The sequence below is a fragment of the Solea senegalensis genome, linkage group LG9 (assembly GCF_019176455.1).
Source record: "Solea senegalensis isolate Sse05_10M linkage group LG9, IFAPA_SoseM_1, whole genome shotgun sequence".
NCBI classification, from domain to species: domain Eukaryota; kingdom Metazoa; phylum Chordata; class Actinopteri; order Pleuronectiformes; family Soleidae; genus Solea; species Solea senegalensis.
This window is the reverse complement of record NC_058029.1, coordinates 6,271,062-6,293,798: the sequence shown is the minus strand read 5'-3', so window position 1 is coordinate 6,293,798 and position 22,737 is coordinate 6,271,062. Positions and strand designations below refer to the sequence as shown.

Here is a 22,737-nt window from a genome sequence, read left to right as displayed (position 1 = left end):
AAGAAGATGATATGAAAATTACCCAATTTCATATTTAAAAAAAAAATGCTTAATGATTAATGAATCTTTAGGATATGTCAGGATTAGTCATCGGGGGAAATGTGGAAAATATGGTAAAATATTAAATGTTTTGCAGACATGCATGTGTGTGTTTTGTAGGCTAACTATATTTTAAATTACTTTAAACTAAAATGTTCATAAACATTTGTTGAACTTTGGGTGTTAAATAAAAAGTGTTTCTCTGTATTATTTGCAATTCCCGTTGTTTATTCACAGAACATAGATAATACATGTATTTCATTTAAAAATAAGAACAATTTCAATATCAGCTGCTCTATACGTTTTTGCTATTGTACAAAGCTGACGTTCTCTTGAAACAAGTTTGTTATATCATTTTTATTAAAGATGCCATACTTTTATTTTGAAAGTCACACCTTGGACGCTTCTGCAGTGATGTGGAGTTCTGTGAAAAGACTTGACTCGCCATGTTCACGTTCTCTCCCGCTGTGTCTCCGCCCCCTTCACCCATCACCATCTCTGGTCAGGATGAGAGGCTGATGTGGAGCAGCAGATGCTCTGAGTGCGGCCTGCTCTTCAACAGCAACTGTTCAACCAACACCTGTCTCAGACTCTCTACTCATTGTTTGCAGCACCTTCTTCTGTTTTGTGAGGGTTTGGAGGTGCCTTGCTCAAGGACACTAAAACAAATTTAAAACTCAACTTCACAAAATTTAACCACAGACATAACAGGAAGTCTTTGATCCACAGGAGCCACAGGTAGTTTAGTCTATCATTTCTAAAAAAGTGTGTATATAGATTTAGAACTATAGTCACATACTTTCTGTGGTTTACAGAGTATAATGTACATGTATGATCCTGGAGACTGGGTTGATTCATCCATGTGTCCATTTGTCACCAACTGACACAAACTCCCTCCAATGACACCACTCTGCCTGCAGGCCAGTATTGATTGTTCCAATAAAACCCTGCTGTGAAGCTCTGCTCATTATGCACACGTTTGGCCATTGATCAAAAACACTTTATCAGCATCATCTCCCAGCTATACAGTGTCCAAGCGGACTCTCAAGGTCACACACTGCAAACAAAAACCCAACAAAAACAGAGGCACATATTTTTTTTGCATTATCACGTATAGAGCAAGAACATGCAACCTTCAGCGAGTGAAGCCTTAGTTTCAGATGTGCTGTGGCCTACAGAGAATCACCAGGCCTGTGGACGCACCAGCAGTAATTAATTTACCTCTCTAATGGTGTTACAGTGGGAGACGGATTACCACAGAGAGCAACCTGTATTATAATTAATAAACTGTATGCTGCTCCTGCAGGAGAGGCCACGACTAATGATGGTATAGAAGGATTCAGAGTACACTGCCTCCAGCTAGTCTGGTTTTGTTTATTTATGAATTAATATGTCTTATATGCTGAGGTATTAGACTATGTATTTACATCACATAAAGTAATTTTTGTACTTGTAGAGAGATGTCAGAGAGACACTGAATAAAAAAACTCAAGAGATTAAGCTGATGATTTCACACTTGACTTGCAAATAAAAACATGTAAAAATGTAAAAATGTAAAAATTTAGAGCAGCAGTTCTTTTTATACTAAGTACCACTTAGTATAAAAGTGTGGAGTGGAGTACTAGTTGGTTGTCTATATTGAAGGGAAAATGTATTGAAGGGAAAATGTAGCACAAAACTGAAGAAAACAAATGTCTTTAAAATCTAAATATGTTGTCCTTCTTACCAATGACTACCATTCCATTTTGGCCAGAACTGAGATTGATGTTGTGCTAACAAATAAATATGTATCAATAAAGTGCCAGTAACAAAGTAAGAGATCCAAATTTACCATCTTCAAATGTTTTGGGGTTTTTTTGCGTAAAGAAAGAATATACAATGTGTTTGCAAAATATTGTCTAACACAATTATTTGCAGTACTGTATATAGCTGCAATACATCCAATCTAGAAATACAGTATATACTGTATGCTATATATAGTCTAAAGATTACCTGCTATACAAGGTCCAGTAAATATCTATGGGCTCCAGTTTATGGCACATGGGAAAAAGGAACGCATACCCAAGTCATTATTATGAGAAAGTAAGTCATAGTTTTGAAATGATAGCCCATAATTATGAAATACAGTACTATCTCATAATAATGAGATACTATTTTGAAATCATGACTTTATGAGATACCGTCTCATAACTATGACTTACTAATCGTAATACTTTCTTACAAATATATATTTTTATTTTTCAATTGGCTTGAACGGGCTTCCATACTATTGAAGATATTTTACAGGAATTTAAAGCTCAATAACAAAATTTTTTATTAAAAACACATGTTTTTATTTGTATTTAATAACCTCTCACTGCCCACATGCAGTACCGTCACAGCCCACTAGGGGGCCACGGCCCACACTTTGGGAGCCACAAACAATGTAAAAACATCAATAGATAAAAATTAAAAACATATATACAAAACATTTTATAATAAAGTGTATAATTGATGGTTACACGCTATGTGTATGTAGTGACAAGAGCCACAACACTGGACGTGCTCTCGTTGACGTCACAACGCAAGGTTCTACGTCGCCACTCCTCCGCTGCTGACGTGTACGTAGGGAAGTGGCTGTCGTCAGTGTGTAGCTGTTAGCATTTAGCTTGGCCCCCTTCGTGAGAAGTTTGTGTCGTTGACAGGCGTCTGCGGAGTCGTCCGAGTCCGTATTTGTTTATCCGCTCAGACGGCAAAGCATCAGTGACAGAGGAGCAGCTGCTCAGGTAAGGACACTTTCAGGGCAAACGCTCGCCGGTCAGTGCTAGCAAGCTAGCAGGCTGTGGAGCTAAGTGCAGCAGGTGTAAGCAGACGTGTGTATTATTTGTCCGAGTCATTTATTTCTGCCGGTGGTGGACACAGAGGAGGAGGAGGAGGAGGAGGACACTGTGCTGCTCACGCTGGAACAGCTTTGTTTTAGTGCTGTCTGCGGTTTGTGAGGACACAGTGAGAAGAAGAGCAGCTGCTCAAAGCACAAGCACAGACATATTGGGGGCAAAAACAACAACAATCCTCTCACATACTGTTTCTGTCACATTTCATTTGAACACATACACAGAATCTATAATTTATCTTCCAGGCCTTAGTGATTTGGAGACAATATTTAACTGACAGTTCTGGCGCTTTGATTTGCTCTGCTCTTCTGCCAAATGGCTAATATCCTTACGTTTAATGTAGTTAAAACATAATGGTGCATTACTGTACCCCCTGACACTACACTCTAAAAAATACAGATTCACTGTAATATCGCAATATTGTATAGCCCTGTATTGGTTCTTTGACGCCACTTGACAGTGGTTTTGTGTTGTATTTAAGCCTACAACCACTATATTGGGCGAAAAAATAACAAAATATTGCCCTGCTTATAGTATTTGATGATGATCTGAAATGTCTTGTTTTGACCGCAAACCAAAATTATTCTTTTTGAATGATTTCTTTGTTATATGGAGCAAAGGAACCATATTCACATTTAAGAAGCTGTAAAATCTGAAAACTTGTTTTGATTGTTAAAAAACACTCAATAGTTGCGGATTAATGATTAATAATCGATTAATCGAATAGTATTTGCAGCCCCAATTGTGTGTTACTTAGTTACTCAGTACCCACTCTGCACACCCATCAGGTGGACAAAGCTAACCCACACTGTTTTCCACAGGTGCGGTAGAGTACAGTACAGCAGCTTTATGAAGAGGTGTGAGTAACCTGCTCTGCAACCATGGGGAAAAGGAGGGTTCCAGATCTGTACAGAGCTCCGTTTCCCTTATACTCCATCAAAGTTGACCCTAAAACAGGGCTGGTGATCACAACAGGAGGAGGAGGTGCCTCCAAGACGGGCATAAAGAATGCTGTGGTGAGTTGTGAGCGTCGACATCAGTCATCCAGCTGATGTTTTACAGCTTCAGTCGGTCACCTTTCTTCTTTGAATAGAAACCTGGATTTCAAACTTTGTGAGCGGTGTATAAATCTCAGTGGATTTGTGATTTTGCGTTTCAGCAATTCCTGGATCTTCAGCTGGTTGGAGAACGCCAGTACAGTGCCAGCCTCCTTCACTCTCATGACACTGACATGCGTGCCAACATGAACATGGCTGTAGCTGATGGTGTAATCGCTGTGGGACAAGACGGGGCCTGCTGCCTGATGAGCTTTAACCACACACAGAAAGACGGAGGCAAAGCTGCTGCTAAAAATGGTAAATGCTTTATAAAGGAAATATCCCTTCAACAGTATTTATGTACTGTACATGCTGTAGTTTGTAAACCAGTTTGTTTCTTTTCCATCGAGTAAGAGTTTGTTGTTTGTGCAGCAGGGAACAATGTGCAGCAGAGTAGTGCCAGGCGACGAGCTGGGAAAGGAGACAAAGGTGGACAGGATGGAGCTGCAGCCTCTGGGGATGTGCCCGATTTGAAGAATGAGACCGCTCACATCTCTGTGAAGGTTTTGGCTGAAGTGCAGTCGGACCTGAACCCTCAGGATCCACTACAGAAAGTAGTTCGCTTCAGTCCTGACCTGAGCCTTTTGCTGACTGGAGGAACAGACGGACACATCCGAGTCTGGGAGGTAAACACTGACTATTTGTACTTAAGCAACACTCAAGTGTGTCGGTACACACCAGGGACGTGCTCAGGCTGGATTCATTCGTTTCCTACCCAGCAAACCCACAAAAGCTCTTTGTGGTGCTGAAATAAGTGGCAAAATCAAAAAATGGCACCCATTTCTGATAATGAATGCATAGTATTCATAGTATATACAAGTACTTCACCATGATAAAGTGACTGGTTTGATCATCCTGGTTCTTTATGTGTGGATTTTCACCTCCTTTACAGTACAGGGGATGCATCCAGGACACATTTTTAATACCAGGTATGAGCAGTCGTAGCTAATCAGATCTCGTGGGGCCTTAGATTTTATTGTTGGATCATTTTATGATTCAATTGAATGAACATTAATGTTTTTTTTTTTTACCACCAGCAAACATTTAGAGAAGGAAATTAAACCATTTACTTTCATAGTGTCTGCCCTCTGCACAATTGATTAAATATCATTATACTAGAATTGTATTTTAATGTTTTACTAGAGATAAGCCGGGACACAACCTTTTGAAAAAGTCCACTAAAATGCAGCGTGAAAATGAAGACAGATGTCCTTTTATATCTCCAAGAGGGGCTGTTTACTCTGATATAACCAATCGTATGTACTTTAATTTATATGCGTTGTTGTCTTGACTCTGACACAGTTTCCATCCCTAAAGAAGAAGTTTGATTTCAAAGCACATGAAGGAGAGATTGAAGACTTGGATATGAGTCCAGGGAACAAGGTGAAACACTGACACCTGGAGTGGATATTTAAAGCAAGCTCTGAATAATAACCTGTACAGTGTGTTGATTCATGAGTAATGATTAATATGCTGTGTTTGGTTCTCATGCAGCACCTGGTGACTGTTGGCCGGGACTTTTCCTGCAGTGTGTGGACTGGCAACCAGTTGGCCATGGGCCTGAAATGGCATGAAACCTTGCCTGAGATGGCTGAGAAGACTTACCGATACCTGGCTTGCAGGTCTCTTCTTATGTGAAACACTTTGCACAAGCTGGTCCCATCATCAGAATCATGGTGATAATGCAACAGTGACTTTACATGTAGTATTTCATGTGTTAAAGGTTTGGAAAGGTAGAAGACCAGAAAGATGCCCTGAGACTCTACACAGTGCAGATCCCCCATAAAAGGGAAAGAAGACCTCCTCCTTGTTACCTCACCAAGTGGGAAGGCAAGAGCTTCCTGCCCATGCTGACGGCTCCCTGTGGCGCTGAGGTCATCTCCACTCTGGCTGTCAGGTAACTGACTGGCCGGCATGTGTTCTGCATGGTTTTTTGTCAGAGCCAGACACACATAAAGTAAGCTAAAGCCTAATGTGACGGTCACAGCCGTTATTTGTGTCTATGGCAAACTACAGAAGTTACTGTTGCATCCACAAGTCACACACCTTATGAGTTATCACCTGCACTCGTGAGTAGTAGTTCTGGATTATGGATGAAACCACAAAGCTAGAGCATGTTCTCCATTTTTCTCATAGACATGCGTACACATAGCGAAGTCACTCTCTGACGACGATTCGAGAGAGTACAGGATTCAGACACTTCTGCATTGGCTTCTGCATTCATTTATAAACACAGTTTTTTGCTTTGTTTGATTGTTAAGAGTTGAAAAATCTATTTGCCTTTGTGGAAATGTTGCCAGAAGTTTTAAGCTTTTATTGAACTGACCATGCACTTGACCAAACACATTGCAGTTGGACCGTTGGGCAGCAATGGTATATTTATATAGTAATATTAATATCTTTTAATAGTGACTCTGGAACATTTCTTGGACTTGGAACTGTGACAGGATCAGTAGCCATCTACATTGCGTTCTCCCTTCAGGTAAGGGCATGTCCTTAACTAACAGGGGCTTAAATCAGTGTAAACAGTACTGCTTTATGATGGAAACTTGCTCTGTCTCTGAATGTGTGCAGAAGCTGTACTATGTCCAGGAGTCTCATGGTATTGTTGTGACAGACCTGGCCTTCCTTCCCGACTTGCTGATAAAAGGCAAATCTATCAAAGGGAATAATGAAACGGCCCTGCTGAGTGTGGGTGTGGACAGCCGCTGTCAAGTACATTCTGTAGCCAACCGAAGTAAGTCCTGCATCATCATCATCATCATCATCATTTTTCAGGGATCACACAAAGGGGCATCTCACATGCATACACTCAGAGCCTGTCAGCTCATCCTTTGTTCTTTTCCAGGATCCTTCCCGATCTGGCTGGTGCTGTTCTTCTGTGGCCTCATGGTGGTGGGAGTCATCCTGCTCCTACAGTACATGTTTCCTGGATTTATTTAAACCAGCAAAGCACGAACACATCTTCACATGACTTCTTTTGCCACTGTTGACATCAGTGGTCCTCAGTCCAACATCCAAATGTCCCAGTGCTCTCCTGCTGCTCCCAGCTGAGTCCCTCCTGCTGCAGCGCTGACTCTGATTAGCTGTTACTGCACCCTGACATTGTCCACCCATGGCTCTTACTCAGGGTTGTTCCTCTCAGATTTATGAAGCCAGTGGAATCATGCCTGGACAGACTGTGGATTTTTACTTTGTTTTCTATCAATTAGTCTTAATCATGTATGAAAAACCTGTTTGAGATTTGAAGGACTCTCATGAATGTTTAAAGGGTGGGAATATTTTTATTGTCATATTTAAAGAAAAATGTAAAATTATATAAATGATTGGCACATAATGTGTCCCGAGTTGCTCTTATCTGCTAAGTATTTTTGTCTATACAGTTGCAACATCCTCACCAAACAGAACAGACGTTGGAAAAGAAGCAGTCTGTTAATTTACAAAAACAGGAAATCAAAAGCTGCACATTCCCTTCTTTTATGAGAACATTGCTAGACGCTGCCCAGCAGATGTTAAAAAATGTGAATGGATTTTAAAAATGATCCCTATAGTGTTCTAATTGACATGGACAAATGTACGAAATAAAATATCAGTAAGAAACACTTCTTGATGTGAGGTATCCTTACACCATTCAGTTACACATTCATCATATAAGTGGATATATTTTTTCCCATAGTGTTAGCTCATGAGACTAAATATGAAATTGGTCTGGTCATTATGATTATTATTATTATTATTATTATTATTATTATTATTACTATAATGATTTATATAAAGAACCAACAAGACAATATTTTCCTGAAACATGTAGCATGAGGTTAATCATTTTTAGTTGCGTGCCTACTTAGTAAATACTAATTAAAACTGTTCATGCAGGATTGTAGCCTGATGAATCGCTGGTGCTCTTGTTCTCCAACAGGTGGCGCCATGTGTTTGTTAGTGAAGTTGTGATGAAGTCCCAGTTTGTGGATTTAACCTACCTTTGGTTCAGATACTGTGCTTCCTCTGTGGAAAAGCATCATAAGGAATGTCTCAATTCAAGAAATGGCATTTAAAAAGATATGGTACATTTGGTATAAATGCAACAATTGCACACTTTTTTTCCAGGGGTACTAGACAGATCACCTTGAATGGAATCATAAATCAACTGTTACACTTCAGTTATCCTACTCTGCAGATCCAATACATGAATTTAACATGCTTTTTTTCAGCTAAGATTTTGGCCTTCACCCAGTACAGTGGTATGAATGCATCCAGAATCAGAAATTTTCCAACAACTTGTGATAGAGTAGGTCAAAATGCTCTTGATGTTGCTTCTGCAGAAGGTGAGCATCAGTTTCTGTGGGAGCCGGGCTTTCCTCAGTTTCCTCAAGGAAGAAGAGTCTCCTTTGTTGGGCCTTTTTGACCATGCTTGGTTTATGAGGTGTTATGGAGAAGGTTTTTTCGATCTCAAACCACCTGTCCAGATGTCAAGGTCAAATGTATAAGAACATCCCCTGTTGCTCTAAACTGCTTTATGATGCTTAAATGAAGTTAAAGGAAGCAATAAAATACAATAAGGAAAGTCCACCAAAAAAATGAGTGAAAACACAGCAATGGAAAAATATAAAATACTACTACTACTACTAATAAAAATAATAATAATAATAAGTCTTGCTGTTCTGTACTGTTCCACAGTTTGGGGCCTGTTACGGAAAAGTGTTCTCTAAAGTTTAAGCCTGCAGCTCCTGGAATGTCCAGAGCTGCTTGTGTCCCTTCAAGTGTGTATGTTTTCTCATCATTGTCTGTGTTGAGACTCACAATGGTCGTGTCATGTGCAAATATTGGAGGTGGAGATGGGGGTGCAGTCATGAGGGAAAAGCATGAAGCGCAAAGGCCTCAGCACACAATACATGTGGATGGAGGTTAGTTTTCCATGTTCAATATGTGCCTGCCTTTGCACCTAGTCACCTTAAATGTGAAAACACAACACAACACCGTGCTCCTGTCAGCGCTTTGAAGCCTTTCCAAAGGTGTGAGATAGTAGTCCAAAAGGACGCATGTTTCCACTATAAACGCAGACCTCTGCTGAAGATCAAGCATTTCAAATTAGCGAGCAAAGAAAAAACAGCTTTTTCTCAGATGAAAAATGTGTCCTGGGGTCAGAAACATATAAAATACTGACTGCCTTTTAAAGCCATTTTCAGTTAAGTGAGCGTTAAGGATAATATGAAACAGACACAGGCTGCCAGTGAGACTCAACTTCTCACAATCTCCCGTCCATAATACTAAAAAACACATTTGATTGTTGTTCAACCTGACACTGACAGGTAAAGCTGTTTCCTCATCTAATACATCTATTTGTGATCATGCTGTCATGTTGGATTATGGTAAATAGTTTCTATTCCCCACCCCCCCACCCCCCCAAAAAAAAGCTTTACTAAATCTGAAAGTCCTCTGGAGAAACCTTGACATGTTTGTCTTCTGCAAACCATGGGAAAGCATTACATTTGGTGCATTCTGTACAGAAACAAAGAGTTAGAACGTTGTGTTCTGGGAAATGTGTCATGTCAACATCTTCAAACTGACATAGTTCACGTGTGCTTGAGGCAAAGCTCTCACCAGGAGGTGGTGTGTAGCATAGCACGACGTCCACGAAGCTGGAGACCACGTTTCAAGATCAAACATCGGAAGATCAGTTGCGGATTGTTTATGAGGACAAAACAGAGTGTTTTTATGGAGAAATTGCAACATGGTTTTTGTAGAGAGGATGTTGTTGCCATGAGCGGGGGGAAAAAAGTCATGATCTCTCACTCGACTTAACCAGGTGCTTTTTGTATCTAAACCTAACCACAGCCATAACCAGGGAATGATTATCATCAACCTCATTTCCTTGTTACTGCCAAAAGCACCACAAGCGGAATGAAAAACAATATCGCATTGATATGCACGTCTGTAGCGTGTAAATAAGTAACGTCATTTTGGTTCAGAAACATGTGCTCACGTGTATCTGTGGTTTTCAAGAAACAGACAATGGCGACATTGAGCGTGTGCTGCCGTGGCAAACGCAGAGAGCCTTTATCAGATTGTTGACGTATCACTGTGTTCTCAACGTCTGTCATGGTCCAAGGAATGTCCAACATTCACCCAGAACGTTTCTGTTCCAACTGATGCCTTCAGGGAGGATTGACACGGTCTTTATCAGGGCTCGTGGTTTGCGTTGTGTAAGTTGTTGTTGTTGTTGTACACAAGCTGGTCACTTTATTAGGTACATTTATTAGGTGGGGCCTTCTGCTGCTGTAGACCATCTACATCGGTTTGACATCTATGCTTTCAGAGATGGTTTTCTGCATGCCTTGGCCAAGGTCAAGGTCAAGGTCAGAGGGTATACTGCACAGATTAGCAATAGAAAAACTAGTACAAATTGATATGTTTTTTTTTTTACACTGGTATGATAAAAGTGCTCAGAAGTGTGCACATTTAAATTTTTTTTAATTCCCGTTGAGTTGAGGCCATGGTCCCGGTCCACTTGTTTGTTTGTCTTGAGCTATAACATGTTCCCACCAAGTTTCGTGAAATTTGGTGCTACTTAGTTTTGGCTTGCTTTTACCTCAGGGGGCGCTATAGAGCACTGGGCCAATGCACAGGTCAGGGCACTATGCCAATATTGCATTTTCACCACGCCTGACCTCCATGTAATAATAATAATAATAATAATGATAATAATGATAATAATAATAATAATAATAAAAATAATCACCTATAAAGCATTGCCTGGCCAGGCCCCCGCTTATTTGGCAGACTTAATTCACCCCTACACACCCGCACACTCTCTTAGGTCCGACAGCCAGAACCTCCTCTCGGTCCCATGTACCCGTCTAAAAACCTGTGGTGACCAAAAATGTGGAATGTGGCCGTACCCATCCATCTCAGGTTTGTTGTCTCTGTGGACAGTTTTAAAAGGCAGTTGAAGAGCGTCTTGTTTAAACAAGCATTGGGTTAACGTTTGTGTGCCTACATACACTTTCTCCTGCAATTATTTTTTTATTGGGATACTTTGGTATACTTCCACATTTTATGTGTGCTTTTGTATTATCTAGTTATCCCGTCACTGTAAAAGCACTTTGTCTGTGAAAAGTGTTATATAAACATTTACTTATTTACTTATGTCTACATGTCCAAATTCACTTTCATCGCTATCATGTGATTAAACAAGCAGTTAACTGTATGTGTATTCACACTTCATGGATTGCTATACCAGGACCGGCTGACCTGCACCGTGTCAGTTTTTGAAATTAGAAGTTCACCGGCTGTACTGTACAAGACGTCAATCACACACTCATGTCCGCTCATATTTGCTGTACTTTCTTGTCTATTGTCCTCCAAACGGAAGCAACAGCAGCGACATCATCATCATGAGTCTCAAATCATTTACCATTGAACAAAATAACTGAAACTTAATATTGAGGACATTAATTCCTCAGGACATTTTTTTTTACAGATGTTTTAAATCAAGTGAGAAGTTGGCCCAGTTTCCCATAATCATCCATTCAAGCAGACTCACCATGCAAACCAGAAACAGAAATTATTATTATTATTATTATTATTATTGTTATTTAGCATTTTGCTCAGTACATTGTCCTTTAATGAAATGTATTATATATAATAAGGTTAATAACCTTTTTAAACTTATAATTTCTCGGTACAGTTTGTTCTGCATCAAATCACAAAGCAAATTCCACATACATATAAACATCTATTTGGTAATTCTAAACTAATTCTAATGAACCGAGGAAACACGAGAAACAACAAAAAGATGCCTACCACATCTTTAAATGCTTTCTCTGACTCATTTCCTCAATTTAAGGTTGTTGTTTTTTTTTCAAAACACAATTTTATTATTATTTCTTTACCCTGTTCACATCACATGTATCATTTTAGTATTCCATATTTATCAGTTTATCTGTTAACATCAGTCACCAGTTTCTGTTATGTTCTCCCTGTGTGTGTGTGTGTGTGTGTGTGTGTGTGTTTTCTCTGGGTACTCCTGCTTCCTCTCACAGTCCACACATGCAGAATGGGGTAAGAGTAACTGGAGACTCATGAATTGACAATGACCCCGCCATTCGCCTGATGTAAGCCGGGATTAACTCCAGCTCTTCCTGTGACCCATAAAAGGATAAGCAATAGGTAATTAAAAAACGAATGAATGTAATCTTTGTTCTCCTCCCTTCACCAAAGACTCAAGAAGCAAACCAAATTCATTATAGCTGTGTGCATATTGCAATCTGTGTTGTTTGCTATTTAATATATATATATATATTCATATATTAAAAAAAAGGTTAGGGTTAGGGTTTTTATGACGTTTTTTAACATGAGATAATACTTTTTCTGTTTGCACAGAAAATTGTCTTGCACCACCATTCTGACAGACAAAATCAGACACAGGACAATTCAGGACATTAAATTACTTCCTCAGGTTAAGAAGTGAGATGGAATAGGGTATGAATGTCAAAGCTGGGCATCCTGAAGCACCTTCCTGAAGGCAAGAGCTGGTACTGGTCTTCAGTCAGGACATGAGAGGGCTCTGTGGAGATCTGACCAGCTTCAGTGTGTGTTTAGAGCAGCTGCTGAGGATGCAGGTCTCCAAAGGTTGGCCCACCACCTCAGAACAGATGTTGAGCAATCTTAATATCCTGGTTCTTCATTTGGACAGAGGCCCCAGAACCAGACAGATGGACCTCCATATGGGGGGGTCACAGCTCCTAGTGTTCCACAGTTGCCTTTACTCCCCACATCTTCTGGAGCTCCTCTCTCAGCCCTTCATATTTCTCAAGCTTCTCGAGTTCCTTCTTCTTGATGTTGCTGTCGCTTGGGATCGCCACATCCATCACCACTGCCCTAGTTTGACTGATTATCGACAAATCATGATGTGATCTGGTTGATGAATGTCAATACCGGTTTGGACTGTCTGGATCCTAGAGTATCTTTGCCCAGTTGTTCTCAATCACCTTTGCAGGCATCTTCCATCTTGCTCCTGGGACCTCCAGTCCATACACGGTACCATGTACACCTTTCCCAGCCAGCATCTTAACCCTACTGTGCTGTGCTGCACTGTCTCAGGGACATCTTTACATACTCTACACAAGGGTTTCTCAATCCTGGTCCTGGGGACCCACTGCCATCTACAAGCACTGCAGAAGCCTGATAACGCAACACATTTATTTGAATCAGTTGAGCTGGAGCAGGGAAACATCTAAATCATGCAGGACACTGGGTCCCCAGGACCAGGATTGAGAAACCCTGCCTGGTGAAGTAGACCCTAGCTTCTATTGATCTAGTACACTCATTCACATTCATTGTTTTGAACTCCAGTGGTTGTTTTCAATGGTAAAAGCCACTGTGGTTCATACTGTTCACATATCGCCTGCAATTATTGATATTTATTGGATCTTTTTTCGCCATCCAATGTGAAAGATTTTATTGTTCTTTTTGCAGTGACGATGAAGATTTGTCTATCTGGGAGATTTGTGCGCCCCGCTGCTTTTATCCTCCACATGAACTGAGCAGTGGTGGAGCCACAGGCAGCCAAGCGCTGAGTAATACGGGAGTTCCAGAGAGAAACCCTGTCGTCTCTCATCCCACACATTCACACACCACAAGCCTTTGTGGGGCCTCCGCACGCTGACGTCAGTCGGCTCATGGTTAGAGCGAGTGGGAAAGATGTCACACTGCTAAAAATGGATGACGACTGCACATGCGAGTGTGCCAAATACCAACGCCACACTAACAAGGAGGATAAAAAAGACTGGCCACACTTTATTTGAAGTGCTGCTCCAAGTGCAGCGTAGGTGGATTATGTGGTCATAGTCGCTCTCCGTTAGGATAACATCGACAACGGCAGTTTGATATAATGAGGACAGTGTGGAAAATGTGCAGGCTGAACACAACAGGCAGCCGCCAAGACAATGAAGACACCGAAAGTCTCTATGTTCTTTGAAATGAATGGTGAGGCAGAACATCAGGACCACTTCTCACTGTAGAAGTGAATATGATCAGCTTTGGGCAATAATGTGTCACTACTGTAATCTGATTTCTTCACCTGGTCACCAACGTTAAAATACAGCGGTACAGACTTTACTCACAGTCTTCCGACTCTACCTCGACTAAGACGACAAAAAAAACAAAAAACAACCAAAAAAACAAACAAAAAAAAACTTGTACATCGCACTTATGACTAGCACGTCATAGTTTGTTCTACTTGAAGCTCTTACTTACTTCTAGCTCTTATTTGTACCCAAATGTTTAAATGCACTTTTGTAAGTCGCTTTGGATAAAAGCGTCTGCTAAATGACATGTAATGTAATGTAATGTAAAAGATCATTTGCATCCTCCTCCTCTTCCTCACATACTTTAGACACTGGTATAGTGAAATTAGATTATGATGGAGTGAGAGATAAGGTGGCTTTAATTATTATAATTTCATTTATGATTTTTTTGTTGTTTGTTTCATTTTCTCCGATTACATACCCTGGTATATACAGTAGAACAGTATTTCGGATTTTCCTCCAAATTCCTCTTTGCTTTTCGAAGCAGGGGAAAAATAGTCGTCTTTGACAAGCGGAAAACCGTCGAAAGCAGAGAAGGTTTGTTTGTCGCTATCACGTTAGCTGTGCTCGGAACTACCCATGTGTTTCCGTAAGCGGAGAACCACTCCAACCACTTCCTGAAGTGGTTTGGCAGGTCGGATAGCTGTCCTTGAGTGGTCAGGCGCTATCTGATAGGAATCTGATGACAGAAAACACATTTTAATGCCATGTGGACCTTCTCTCACACACACTTCATAGCGACAGAGACAAAAATTTCATCGTGTACATGGTTTGTCTGAACTGTATCTTCCTGGTCCTCTTGTGCTGCTCTAGGTCTCTGCATCTGGTCTTGGTGTCCCGTCCTCCCTTGTTTTTGTCCTCGTTTTAATCTGTGGTAGTTGGAGGGGCCACTTCAATAAAGTTCAGTGGTGTTTGTCGAAACCGAACGCCTTCACTTTGATTTCTATTTTGGCAAACCAGACTGCAAACTGTGCCCTGTTGTGTCACTGCGGCAAGCTTGGTGTCTATAGTAAAAACAAGGACTGAATTATACAATTGATGGAGATCTTACGATGCACACACGCCCTGCCTCCAATTTTGGGGTTAAATCAGCAGCTCTTAAGACAAACATGGAAAAGCAAACAAGCTTTTGGTTTCTGACAACTGGGGTAATGGATGAGACAAAGAAAATGACAGGATGATTGGAACAGCCATGTTCCACTGTCTGTCTGGAGCTGACTCCCTCTCACTGTGGGTGACATGAACTCTCCCTCACCACAGTGCAGTCACTGGGCCCCACTGAGGCCAGACAGTGGGAAAAATGATGGTGTGACACACAGAGTAGCGGGATCATCGCATACCACATGTACCACGAGCCAACATGTCTGAGGCCTAGTCTTCATTCATCAACATTTAGAGAGGGATGTGTGACTACAGCAGTGGTTATTTCAGGTGTCTCCCACAGACACACAGGCTCTCACTGATGACGGAGATGTGGTTTTACTACTTCATGTCAAACTGCTGACAGTGAAATGCAGACACTGCGCCGGCTCTCTTGTGTAGACCTTCAGAAACTCTAAAGCTGCAGTGTGTAACTTTTAGAAATGTAATGTTACATTCAAACCATTGTCAAATGACTTCACTCAACCTAGATTAGGCCGATCAGGTCGACACAACTCTCTGTGTTTAGGGATGTTCAGGAAATAACTCATTTTATTTCAAGACATAAGAAGGCAACAGCAATATTGTGCTAAAGCGAGAAAACAGGTTTGAGCACTAAAAAAAGGTTTCTTCTGGTCAAGAAATCAGCAGTTTCAATGCTTCTCGCTCCCGCCCACCCCTGCACTGCTGCTGGTTTGATAGTATTGTCTGTTTTCAGATGAAGGATGTAGCATACATGGGCCTATATCAGATGGAAGTGTTACATCATTTCTGTTCACAAAGACCAAACAGAGGCAGAAAAACAACAATAACAACACTGCAGCTTTAACCTTCACCGCTATTTTCTCAAATCTGTCTTAAATGCACAGTATGTAATTTCAGCTGCGAGGGGTCTCTCAATCAAAACAATAACAGAAGATCTAGCGTGATGATTTGATGTGGAATCATGGGAATCGTTGTCTTCACCAGAACACAAGGAAACCGAGTGTGTCTGCATGGCAGTAAGAGAGAAACACATACTCAACCCTCTGCAGAAAGAAATAGGGGGTCTATATATATATATGTATATATCTGGTCATAACCTGAGGTTCAGACCTCAGTGTACAAACATTTACTGTGTTTAGAAGGTCAGTCATCCACTCCCTGGAACGACCCACCACAGGAGCCATGTGTAATGAGGTGTAAAATAAAAAGGAGGACCCAAACCCAGTTGTAAAAGTGAACAGAGTCTTAAATTAGCAAAAAGCAAAACACAAACCAAATACATTGTACAGTACACACACGAAAAGCAGCACAACAGAGCAGACGGAAATGTGAAGTGAAACATCAGAGACGCTGGGAATCACTGAGACTAAATACACAGGGATAATCAGACACAGGTGAGATCAAATAGGACACAGGTGAAGCACATTAGGGCGGGGCAGACAATCAGCAGGGGAGACAGGAGAAAGCACAAAATAAAACAGGGAATCAGAACCTGAACCTGAACTAAAAACCCATGGTAAAGTCAAAACAGAATATATGGCCAACAAAAAGCGCCTAGATTATCCAGGGGTCGTGACATCTCGTCTAACTATGGTCCATTTCCCTCTTAGATCTCTTTTAAGATATGCTCTTAAAGTGTGATCTTTCAAGACTTGGTGTCTGTATTTACCTTAGAAAACGTCCTTTTACTGTGTTGTCAAATTCCAGATTCCTTTAAGTAACTTTTGTTTGCCTTTTATTCTTTGTTCGAGTCCTGTAAGGTCCTGTTTTGAAAAGTGCTGTATGGATAAAGTTTAATATTATAACTACATGTTTATTATTCAAAGGAGTAAAAGGGGGAAGGACAGTTTTTCTCAGGGTGGTCTCTCAGAAAAAAACAACTTGATATTAAACTTTTCAGCAAACTGAGGAAACATTTTTTGTAGATGATAAAATCTTCTCTGAGTTTATGAAGCAAAGAGAATTGATGGATAGGTTTTAGGCTGTTCTCTCCGGTCTAATCTCCAGAGCAGAAGGTGACAACAGTGCATGTAGTGATTGCCAACCATTGTTAAAAACGAAGAAGACAGCAGCAAGTTCGGGGTCAGAAGGTGCTGCGATACATCAAAGATGACAACTAATATCAGTTTGCTATAAATCAGCATCAGCTTCAGAAAAAGCCAATTGTGCACTTATTTTCAAACCTCAAAGGACAAGCCCTCAACCACCACTACAGGGTTATTTATTTCCAACTGTCTTTTAACATATGACATTGTTTACAGTGCTTTTTTAGATCCTCAGACGCATGACAGTGAAGGGACAGCACCCTTCACATAATGTGTTACATAAAAATCAGAACAATTGTTTTCTACTCCCGTTTAAAAACGGACTCGTGAACAATACACCCACACACACACACACACACACACACTGCAGGCCTTTGTGCATGTGGAAGCTAAACGCAAACAAATAATTAACGATCAGTCTGACACATAATAACATACTGGAATTTCCCATTCCAACAAGAGTCAAATGCTGACACTACACACACTAGACAATATAGTCTGTAAGTACAGGTTATAACAGGAAAAATAAGAATGCAGCTTTGCACGTGAACAAGTCAGAGATTTAGGAGTGCCATGTGACCACAACATGACTCATTAAACCAGCGTTATTATTCTAAGCAACAAGAGGAAAGTGTGGAGATCAAAAGTCCGACCACATGAAGGAGTGAAGGTGTGAAGGAGAGAGCTCAGTGTACGTAGCTGGTATGGGTCAGAGTGACTGTTTTTATGCTGCTTTTACACCGGACACAATGCGAATTTGTCGCACGACAACTTTACATACAAAGTCCAATGCACACATTTGCGTCTGTGGCTCCGGTTTATTTTTTTTTAAAGCAGCCTAGCCCAAAGTTCGGCCAGACTCCGTTCATAAAGGAAGGGGAAACGTATAATTTTTGGCACCGTCATTTTGTGTGGTCATGCAAAAGGATTGCTGGAGGTGGTTCTCAGCCACACGGAGCCCCGGAAGTAAACGGTGAAACTCGCAAAGTTGTGTCCGGCGACGGCGAGTTCTTCTCTGCAGAGGTTTCCACGACAGAGAGAGTCAAATTGTACAAAATGAACAAAGCGAAGCGAAAAAAATCTTGTCCGGGGTGAACACAGTATTACTGAAGTCACCAATTCAGTCAGGTCTGATAGTTTTGCCTGACAGACGAAAGAGGCAGATTACAAACAACGTTTCATTGTTTATACTCTCAAAGACCGAAGAGAGGCAGAAAATGTACGCACTACAGCTTTAACCTTCACTATTATTTATTTATATATCTAAGGTCTGTCTGAAATGCACAGTATGTCATTTCTGCAGTCTCTCAGTTAGCCACTGAACTCCACATGACTCTGCGTGTTTCTCAGTGTGGCAGTGTTTAATTCTTGTGTCGTCCAGTTACCACTGAGGTAAGCTGACAATCTGGCAATGTACTGTGTCTCAGGAAACCGGGGGTATCTGTAGTGCAGCCAGGTGCAGGTGAGTGGACAGATTGAAACCAGGTGTGGATGATCGGGAAACGCTGGCGTCACAGCTGAGTCACGACGTGAGGTGTCATGAGGTGTTTGAGTCCTCGTCCATGTGGAAACAGAACTTCCCCTATACGATATTCTCCCATATTCTTAGCAGGTATTACATTGTTTAAGGAAATGTCACACGAAACCCCTCAAAATGACTATAAAACCTGCAGTATACACACCACTTCAGTCTCACTAATTCTACGTTTGAAAGCAGAGTTCCCCACAAATTGTAAGAGACGTCCACTTTTATTGATTCGCAGCACATTTTTTCCCCCAAATTCACAAACCCTCAAGGATTTCAAGGACTCGTGAAAGTCAAATACGAGACACTTGTCGTTGTGAACCGTCTGATCTGTAATGACTCAGAAAAACAGAAAAATGAGCTGTTGTTTCCTTTCAGCGTGTAAAGAACATTGTGGCCTTTAGGGGCCACTATAGCATTACAGACCTCTAATCATGTCTTTTCCTTTGCCTCTAAAATTAACCCAATATCATGATGAGTAGAAGTAGAAAATAAATGTTGTTTGTAGATTTCTTTCCCCACACAGGCTCATGTCAGACTGGTGACACGCGGCCACTGTTTACAGCAGCTGGTCATAAGGAGTCAGTTTCTTGCAGATGATGTGGATCAACAGCGAAGCATGGGCTGGGCAATCTACGGACAGAGGAGCCAGTGTCTCACGGCAGTAAGAAAGTTAGAATAATATATGTGTTGGACGAGCGCCACTCTTTAAGATGGAGTCCACTCAGCGCTGTTGTATAAACTTCTGACGACTTACAGTATCTCTGTGATGTCAAAGGCCCTCGAAAAAGTCTAAATTGAATCACTGTAATAGACGAGAGGGGAGATTGGGAACAATAAGCTACATGAAATTAGATTTCCTCCAGTGATCAGGTTCCACGCTTTTACATTCAAACAGCATCCATTTGTGACTTGGAAAAAACGGAGGAGGGGGGGAAAAATGCTTGTGGTACTTAGTGATTTGATCATACTTTGAAATGTTAATAGGACAAAATTTGAATGTGATCCCTCTTCAAAATAAGCAGGGTTGGGGAGGGGCATATTGTGATTGGAGGGGTTAGTGTTTATCCTGCGTTGCGGCTCCGCTCTCTGCTTTAGAGAGGTTTTCTCTGGCAACCGTGATCCAAGCCAGCTCAAATAAAGGGCCACAAGGTTCAAGAAACGAAGTGAGTTTCTGTCACCCTGAGTACTTCAGCAGCCAAGCCCCCAAAACAGTGTAGGAAAACATGGCAGCCCCCGCAGGGCTCTGAGTCAACAGGCCTCCTTCCTCTGCTGGACGCCAGGAGCTGCTTTTCCAATCACAGGAAAAACTATCGGCAATCGGCTGCTGCTTTCACAACATCACAAACATCACAGGGACATTTCATCTTCATCAAACCAATTACTTTTACACTTTTTATATCCCTTATTTTCTCAATCTTGGTTTCACAGCTTTTTATTTCTGTTATAAATGTTTTGCCCCTTTTATTTCCCTCTTATTTCATGTCATTGTCTTCTTGGTTTTATTTATCTTTGGCCACACCTGTTAAGTATTGAATTCAGGTTGGACTAGGCCTTAACACTTCAGCATACCAAGATATGGACGATGCTATGCTTCCAACTTTGTGGCAACAGTTTGAGGAATGTCCTTTTCTATTCCAACATGATTGTGCCTCAGTGCACAAAGCAAGGGCTGTAAAGACTTCATAATCTCGAGGAAAGTCTTCCAAGATGAGTGGAAGCTGTTATAGCTGCAAAAGGGGGAACAACTCCATATTAAAGTATTGTATATATGATTATGTGTCATGTCCATATACTTCTGTCCATATCGTGTATGGCGTTCTTGAGCGTTGTGGCTTTAGGATTCTACAGCGTTATTGTAAAAGTCAGCAAGAAACTCGAGCAGCTCAAACCAAACACAGCTCAACTTGCAAGAACTTCGGGTTTTGTACAATTTTAAATGCATCGCTGCTTCGAGATACGCACCAAATTCTGAGAGTCCACAGAAGTCGTTTTTCCCAGTCAGCGCATGTGAGAAGTGGCTAACTGTTGTTCTTGACACTCGTGTCTGACCCAAACAAAATGGAGAAAATAACTGAATCACTAAAGCATCTGAGACATTGCCCTTGAATGCATGACGACTGGATAATTGCTGAATTAGGTTTCCTCTTTGTACATTGTTGAGAATATGAGCAGCTTACTGTTTACATGCTGACCTTTATACACATATATTTTTTTATGATTCCATGCTGTCCTCAGAAATGCCCAGTATCAGTGAAGACATGTGCTTAATACACTTACTGGAACCCAACCAAACATACTTAAGACTTGTCTGTCAAAAGCTATATCTGCATGTGTGTGATGTGAAAATGATATATATAAGCAAATATCATCATATAGCAGCAAAGATCCTAGATCCCTACTCTCGTTCCAAAAAATGTCAGTGTTACATTTTGGGAATTGTGGCCTTGTTAACGTTGTGTTAATGGCCACAAAGTCTTCTGGCAACAGGAAAAGGCAAACAATTACATTGGTTTTGATGAGATAAGCTAAAACAGCTTTCATGATTTCGAGTTGGCAGGTTGCCATGGTGATGGCAAGAGGAAGGGGGGTCGAGTGGGTGTAATTTTAGAAGAGGGGCGTACGTCTGGAGCCGAGCCAGTGCAGAGACTCCTGATGGGGTTTGTGTGTCGCCCCTGGGCTTAAGCAGCTTGAATGTTTTCATGTCTTCATATTAAAGTTGTGCATTTGATGCTTTTTGGAAAGCAACAGAACCCTGAAAAACAAGAAGAGCTCTCTTTGAACATCAGGGTGGTCCAGCGGTCTGATTATTCTCACTGCTGACTGGCTGCTTTCAGCTGCCATCTGATTATAGTGATTCCTCAAGAGCCTGTCACTGCAGCTTTTAGCCAGACATGACAGAAAGGTGAGAGTTACATCGAAGACAAGGAGTGAGAACATTCCCACAGCCACAGTAATGCACATAAAGTGCATTCGGCGTTCTGAGTGGCCATGAATTGATTATTCAGCTCGTTCTGGTCAACGGCTGAGTGAAGTATCAAAAAGAGGTTGTCATGATACCAAAACACAAACAATACCACATGCTTGTTCTCACTAACTGCCTTGTCAAAGACATGTGAAAGTACATGTTTAGGTAAAAATACTTTCAAGGCTCCAAACATTAAGTAGAATGTGGTGCCAAGGGTGACGAGGGGTGAAGGAGAGCGATGCTCAGTCTTCTGTGTGTACCTTGACAATCTACGCCTGTAGCAGCATAGAAAAGAGGTGTCGTAAAGTCATGTTACCATCGTTTCAATTTGGAACATGTTTTTTTGTGTCTCCATTAGCAATGGTACCAAAATAACCGGCCCCAACCATTTTTGTTGAGACAGCCACAAACTGAACGGTGGAAAAAAAGAACTGCTGGATGTCCTCCAATGTGTTGTGTGTTGCGTCGAATGAGATTGTTCGTTGATGTTGCACCAGTGTATCGGGCACAGGCCACACCTCGCCTACCAAGTAAAAGTACCGTTCTCCGTCCAAACGGAACTTTACCACTCCAAAGTGTATCGTACCATAATTCAATCATGGCAAACGGCTCAATCCCATTTCATCCCACCACTCAGTTTTGTGCGTTCACATGTAGGTCTATGGAGCTCCGGACGTCACATGACGTTGGCTCATAGTGCCATGTTTGCTGGCAACGCTCCCGAAAAATGGCTACCAAGCGGTACCAGTGCAGGTTTCAAGTTTAAGAGTTCAGTGCGCACTTTAAATCCACCCGAGATCGAGCAAGATATCACAGAATCTGGCCGAATGTAAGATCAGATCCTCACAGTACACCTGGGGGCTTCTCACAAGTCATTCCAGACCTACGCAGCATAAAATAAAGGTTTTATTGAGGATATATTGTGTCTCAAAATACAGGATTTTTCAGACATTTTCAAAAATGCATATAACATGTGG

At 41.2% G+C, this 22,737-nt stretch overlaps 1 protein-coding gene across 1 annotated transcript; it reads left to right on the top strand.

The window, feature by feature from the left end:
* Nucleotides 1-2,626: 2,626 nt before the first annotated feature.
* On the top strand, nucleotides 2,627-7,611 carry preb (prolactin regulatory element binding). Its single transcript, XM_044033156.1, has 10 exons — nucleotides 2,627-2,804; nucleotides 3,734-3,928; nucleotides 4,072-4,267; nucleotides 4,382-4,635; nucleotides 5,312-5,392; nucleotides 5,504-5,631; nucleotides 5,733-5,906; nucleotides 6,419-6,491; nucleotides 6,584-6,746; nucleotides 6,858-7,611. Exons 2-10 carry the CDS (start codon nucleotides 3,794-3,796, stop codon nucleotides 6,950-6,952), a joined length of 1,299 nt encoding a protein of 432 aa, XP_043889091.1. The 5' UTR covers nucleotides 2,627-2,804; nucleotides 3,734-3,793; the 3' UTR covers nucleotides 6,953-7,611.
* Nucleotides 7,612-22,737: the final 15,126 nt, after the last annotated feature.

Bases quoted from the DNA above. Each gene is read 5' to 3' on its own strand.
- preb (XM_044033156.1), top strand. From the start codon at position 3,794: ATGGGGAAAAGGAGGGTTCCAGATCTGTACAGAGCTCCGTTTCCCTTA. The intron at 5,632-5,732 runs GTCTCTTCTTAT...CATGTGTTAAAG, and splicing joins TACCGATACCTGGCTTGCAG to GTTTGGAAAGGTAGAAGACC. The intron at 6,492-6,583 runs GTAAGGGCATGT...GAATGTGTGCAG, and splicing joins ACATTGCGTTCTCCCTTCAG to AAGCTGTACTATGTCCAGGA.